The following is a 6,624-nucleotide window of genomic DNA, read 5'->3' on the forward strand; positions in this document are numbered from 1 at the left end:
CCGTCAAGCTTAACCTTACCACCCCGTCACGCAAAATAGATAGGGAAAACTGTTTTTTTATTCATTTTTTCACATTATTAATACAAAGAAAATTAAATTTCAGATTGAATGCATGTATGCTAGGTGAGAAACTTGACCACATGGGAGATTTGCGGACATTTTGTGATGAAATTTACCACCCCGTCACGTTTTTGTGACGGGGTGGTATGTGACGGGGTGGTAAATTTCATCCCAAAATGTCCCTCGATAAAAATAACGTTCTTGGGGGTAAAACTTTTTCTTTTTGGCAAGGTTCCCGTGGTAAAATGTGCATTCCAAGGGCTAAATAGCATGTTTTTTGGGCTCACTTCAACCCGTGGACATGAAAAACAACCCGCAGCAACAGTCTAAAAGTAGCCTAGCCCAATTTTGCGGGAAAAACGCAGACTTGGCAACACTGTTTGGTTCATTAATTCACTCATTCACTCACTCACTATATCACTATCACACTTTTTACTCAATTTGAATGTCTCCCCTCCCCCAGTTTTTAAAGTTTAAAACCAGCAGATCATATAGAGATACACTTTGTCCATACCACCCCGTTTTGGAGGATTAACATATCTTTCAAGTTGTATGTTTGTTTAAAAAAAAGTTTGCTCTTAATGAAAATTTTGAAAAGTGCAAAGTGGAAATGGCACCCGTTTCGTAGAATGACTCATCTATAGACAAAAAACAATTGATGATAAATAGCTCAACATGATTAGTCATTGTTTAAATCTAATATCCTTGATTTTGGGGAGTACTATGCCTCAGAGAAAAACACTATTTTTGTCAAGTAGCTAACATAGCATAATCAGATGCAGCTTTATTTTTATTAACAGTAATACAGCATTTTCTCCATCATACAATACGTTTTAAAATGAATTTATCATGCATAAATTTATCATTTATCAACACGAAACATCCAGCAATGATATTCAATAAAATCGATCTAAGTTATCTTACTGCAGTGTGTAACAAGTGTCTCATAGTGTCATCCTCATCTATTTCATCTATCTCATCTATCTGGTCTAACCACTCGGATACTCGCTATTCTATGCTGCCGTCCACCCACTGTGGAAGAAATCTTACGTCATTAATTACTGTATCCTGTGATCCATCTCTGACTGATTTACATACACGCAATGTGTGCGCGTTTCATCTCGCATTTGCCTTGTTTAACTGTCGTTCTCTCACGGATAAGGCCACTGCGCTTTCCGCGTTACTAATGGAAAAAAAACCTTGACTTCCTGCTGCTCGCTGAAACATGGCAAGTTCCTAACGACTATTTCCACCTAAATCTCCTCACTCCGTCTGGACACACCTGGCCAAACCTTAACATCTAGAGGTGATGGTCTGGCTGCTGTCTACCGCAGCAATATCCCACTTAACACAATTGATCTTCATGTGACAAACTTTTGAATATCTAGTTCTCAAAATATCTGGTACTTCTCCATAGCTTGTAATTCTCCTGTATCGTCCACCCAAATCAATGTCCAATTTTTTCAGTGAACTGCATGAACTGTTATACACATTGATAGTGATTGTGCAGATTCCCGTGAACTCATATCAGTGTTTGAATGTTTCAATCTCGTACAGCATGTTGATTTTCCTACACACTCAAAAGGTCATACACTGGATTTAGTCTGTACTGCTGGTTTACGTAATGTTTGGCTCTCCAATTGGACTTTCTGATCACCTCTTCATTGAACTAAACTGTGTAATGCCTCTTCCCCTGCCTTCAGGGTGAAATCCACCATAACCTACCGTAACCACAACTCTATCAATTAATTACTGTTTTCTGAATCTGTACAAACACATCTGTCCAATATTACTGTACACACTAGCGCCCCTGAAATCCTTGCCAAATATAATGCCTTCATTTCCAATGCCCTTGATATACACGCTCCTCTTAAATGTAGACTTGTATCTTCTACACATACATCTCCCTGATTTACTCCTGCACTTCACAAACTGAAAACTACTAGTCACCGCTTTGAACGCCTTCACAGGAAAACCTGGTTTGAATGTGCATTCTTATTGCCTACAAGGAACAAATACAGTTATACAAATCCGCTCTAAATACTGAACGCTCCAGCTACTACTCATTACTAATGCATCCTCTCGTCCTAAAACACTGTTTTCTGTGGTCAATAAACTCACCAACCCTCCTGCACCTGTCATGAGTAATTCTTACACATTCTTACACTTCTTCCAAAATAAAATAAATCACATGTATGATCTCTTTTCATCTACTAACTCCTCTCACCCCTTGCATGACTTCCCCTCTGATTTGGTACTTTCACTGACTTTAACCCTCCAACCCCTGCTTTTATCTCTGAGCTAATCAAGAAATCAAATGCATCTTTCTGTCGTCTTGATCCTGCTCCTACTGCTTTACTTGAAAACTGTCATCTCACTGCCTATTTCACTTCTCATTTCTCAACTACTCAGTGCTGGTATTGTTCCTCTGGAATTAAAAACTGCAGTTGTCACACCTGTCTTAAAGAAACCTGGTCTGACATGGTCAATTACAGACCAATCTCGAATCTGTTTCTTTCAAAGCTGCTTGAAAAAGTTGTTGCTGCTCAACTTCAATGGTATTTGTCATCTCACAACCTCTACGAATGTTTTCAATCCGGCTTTCGCACTCATCACAGCACTGAGACAGCACTTCTCAAGGTTGTCAACGACCTCCTTATGGCCACTGACTCATTAGCATTTTAATTCTGTTAGATCTTTCCTCTGCTTTTGACAATCTCTCATAGTATTCTCATTTCACGACTCTTTGCTCTTGGTATTTCTGGTACTGCTCTATCCTGGTTCATTTCTTACCTGTCTGAACGTCAGCATTACATGTCTATTCACCAAGCCAAGTCTGCTCCTGTTTCTCACGGTGTTCCCCAGGGATCTGTTCTTGGGCCTTTACTGTTCATCATCTACATGCTCCCATTAGGTAACATTATCCGTCATCATGGCTTCAACTTCCACTGCTATGCAGACGACACCCAACTCTATATTAGTTTTCAACACAATTCTCCTTTTCTCATCAACTCCATATCTGCTTGTATTAATGATATTAATGCTTGGATGACCAGTAACTTTCTCAAACTCAACACAGATAAAACAGATCTACTAATTGATGGTTCACTGAAATCTGTATCTCGTTTCTGTCTTGACAGTGTTAGCGTCGCAGGAGTCTTGGTTCAACCTTCCACCTCCGTTAAAACCCTGGGTATAATCTTTGACTCATCACTCTCCTTCCGTCCACACATCTCTTCACTCACTAAGTCTGCCTTCTTTCACCTCCGTAATATTGCACGTTTACGTCCCTTCTTACATACCAATGATGAGACACTGGTCTGAGTATGCAGAAAGGCGCTATATAAAATAAACTTATTATTATTTATTATCATTAGAAATGAATGGTTTTCCTTGTTTCAGTTCAGAAGTAGATATTGGGTTTAANGGCGATGGAAACAACGGTCAATTTTCCCCCTTTTGTGGTAATTTAGCACTATTTTCTATGGTCTTCTGCTTGCATTTTTGCTTTATTTTCATCTTCATAGTCAATTGAGTTCAGTTCTTAAAAAAGCAAAGGTTAGGCTATAGGCTATAGTAAATAGGTGAATCTGCGACGGGGCCCATCATAGGGTGGGGGCTGCGAGGGTGTCCCGTACGCCCATGGGTAAAATCATACCGTATATATTTTATTGTTATATATTGTGTTGACAACTGATCAGTTAAATATTTACCATCTTATATTCTGCATAATTTGGTGTTTTTAAATAAACACTTACAAAAAGTTTTAGGGCTGGACAATATGAAGATATATATAACATTGATATAAGTGCTTACTCGGATTTAAACCTACCTATATTGTAGTTATATAAAATATTCACAGGCAGATTTGCTTTATATATCCCCGGCGTCGAAATCAGGCACATATATAAATGTCAGGAAACACGATTCCTAGCTGCATGTCAATGTCCATGGATTAGGTTTATTTGACAAGCTGTAAGAAGCACATTCGAGTCCAATCTTTAGTGTAATCGTTAGTTTTACTCGCGTTTTCGCAGTTTCCTCTATTAAATCCAGTCATGCAGCAGGTTCTTTTGCCACTCAGTCCAGCTGAAGGGAGCGCGTTCCGGCGGGAAAGTGACGTCGATGCTTACTCTCTATTTAGGACGAATTGACGTTCGCAAAGACCCGCCCCCTTTAGTTACTGTTGCTATGTCCGACAAGCCATACGGATGTCTCGCCACACATCATGTTCTCACGCAGTGAAAAATACATCGCGGAGCAAAGAGGACACTGACAAGACAGAGCAGGTTAAAATAAAGGTTTTGTCATTTTTAAAGAAATGTAAATAATAAAAACCGTTTTGTTTCAGGGTTTTATTTTAGCGCTCCTCCTCTCCTTCTCTCGCTCATAGCAGACTAACGGTTGGAGGGGCGTGGTTTAAGTGTTACAACCCAAACCATCACACTGACGTCATCAGAGAAGGAACGCCATTCCAGACCGGAAGTAACTTTTCAGATTTTGATTAAAGATTACCAAACAGTTTTTTTTCTTCTGTGTATTAACTTGCATGGATTAATTGGCCACAAGACTAGTAATATGTGCTAACAAAGTAAATAGGGTCAATACTGATTTCATGCCGACTTTAAGCGTGTGGCAGTTTGAATTCTTGGTGAAATACCCATTTAAATAATTGTTGTCCATGATGTGATGGAAAAATTACTAATAAAAGAGCATGAGACTACATCTTGTGTGCAGAAAGCATTTATATCCCAATATAAAATGCAAAAATAGTATTGTAACAACCACCCGAATAAAAGGGCATTAAAAGTATTAAAGCAGTGTAGGAGTTCATAAAGAATGTTTTATACATCATAAAAAGTAGAAGTACGTCGAGTATTTGGGGTCTGTTGGACCCGCATTTGAACTTTCCTTCATTAAAAACATGGTTCCTCTCATGAGATTTTGTCACACTTTAGAAATCTGAAAATCAGGAAATTTCCACACAGAAACTAAGGCCTGGTACTAGAGCACAAATGACATTAGGAACAAACATGCACACAAATAACTGCAACAGAGAGCATTTCTATAGAATCTGGAGTTATTATTGAAATAAATGTGTGACTACAATTGTTACAGAGACTCTGACAGGAGGATGTTAGTGAACCAAAACACAAGACGCAAGTGAATGTAGTGATCATGAAATGATATCAGAGTTATGGCAAGAATAAAGTCTGAACTTAATCTCACTGATTCTTGAGAGAAGAGACAAAACATGTTTGAGATGTTAGTTTTTATTATTTCATACACATTATTATAAACTGATATATTTGTAGACAAAGGTCTCAGCTAATGAACAGGTTTTTCTGAAAATGTTTTCTTCTAAAAATGTACGTCTGTACTCCGTCAGACACATTAAAAAGATGCTATTTTAATTTGATCATCAACAACAGTGTAAAATACACATGACAAATATACAGCAGTAGTAGTAAAGTGAGATCTGTGTGTCTCTGAGAGAAATATAAACAATAAAGCCTTACAAATAAGAGTTTTACAAATCTGACACTGAAAGAGAAGCTCAAATAATCATCAGTATTTATTATGACAAAAACACACTTGAAGAATCTTTAAAGTTCAGCGTTCAGCTTCAGATTTAAGCACTTCCTGAAAAAGATGAACATGTAAAGCCATAAATGAATCAATCTCACCAATATTAATATATGCTGAATCAGTCATCATCAATCATGTACCTGATGTGTGAATATGTGCTTGATCTCCTTCAGCTCTTCTGGATCTGATGTGATAAAGCACAAGAATGACAGTAGCCACGCCCACCAGAGCAGAGAGGACCAATCGGATCACAGCTTCAGTAGGACCACAACAGTGGACTGAGGAATAAAAACATCAAAGTGAGATCAGCTCAGTCAATAAACGCTAATATCATCAGCGCTGCCGTACCTGAACATGTGTGACAGAGTTGAGTGATGTTCAGATGTTGAGTCTGGTGGCTGATGGGATTGTTCAGCACACAGCTGTAGGTGTTTTTATCCTGATATTCCACCTCCAGAGGTAGAGAGAGACTGATGCTGAGATCAGACGCACTGATGCTGGACAATGAACTGTTTCCTTTGTACCAGGAGAGAGTCACATGACTCACATTCACCACTGAACACACCAATGAACATGATGATGATGATGATGAAGAACATTGTGAAGAGTTACTGCTGATGACAGGAACAGGCAGACGAGCTGAAAACATGAGAGAATAAAGAGAAATGAGGATGAATGAAGAGATTCAAGAAACATCCAGAGGAACCAAGATGATCAAAAGTAGAGCATTTAAAACTATTGAATAGAAAGTTAAATATAAACCTGCTGTTCATGTGAAAGTAAGAGAATTAGTCATTTGAACTCATTAGTCATGATAAGATACTTCTTTAGATCTAGCTGTAATAAATAAAACACGTGAAACTGATATTTAACTCACCGTAGACAATGAGATAAATATAAGAATAACGCCACAATTGAACAGGGGATGTTAACAAAAAGAGGATATAATCATATTCTCCAGCGTGTTTCATTGTG

At 38.2% G+C, this 6,624-nt stretch overlaps 1 protein-coding gene across 1 annotated transcript; it reads right to left on the reverse strand.

Moving 5' to 3' along the window:
- Positions 1 to 5,508: 5,508 nt before the first annotated feature.
- Positions 5,509 to 6,310, reverse strand: LOC125275380 (natural killer cell receptor 2B4-like). Its single transcript, XM_048202251.1, has 3 exons — positions 5,998 to 6,310; positions 5,790 to 5,927; positions 5,509 to 5,703 (listed from the first exon to the last, which is right to left on the reverse strand). Exons 1-3 carry the CDS (start codon positions 6,296 to 6,298, stop codon positions 5,693 to 5,695), a joined length of 450 nt encoding a protein of 149 aa, XP_048058208.1. The 5' UTR covers positions 6,299 to 6,310; the 3' UTR covers positions 5,509 to 5,692.
- Between the last annotated feature and the right edge of the window lie 314 nt (positions 6,311 to 6,624).

Source organism: Megalobrama amblycephala, linkage group LG1 (genome assembly GCF_018812025.1).
Source record: "Megalobrama amblycephala isolate DHTTF-2021 linkage group LG1, ASM1881202v1, whole genome shotgun sequence".
Lineage (NCBI taxonomy): Eukaryota > Metazoa > Chordata > Actinopteri > Cypriniformes > Xenocyprididae > Megalobrama > Megalobrama amblycephala.

Coding starts and splice junctions, on each gene's coding strand:
- LOC125275380 (XM_048202251.1), bottom strand. CDS start 6,298: ATGTTTTCAGCTCGTCTGCCTGTTCCTGTCATCAGCAGTAACTCTTCA. Junction 5,928..5,997: donor ACTCTGTCACACATGTTCAG/GTACGGCAGCGC, acceptor TTTATTCCTCAG/TCCACTGTTGTGGTCCTACT.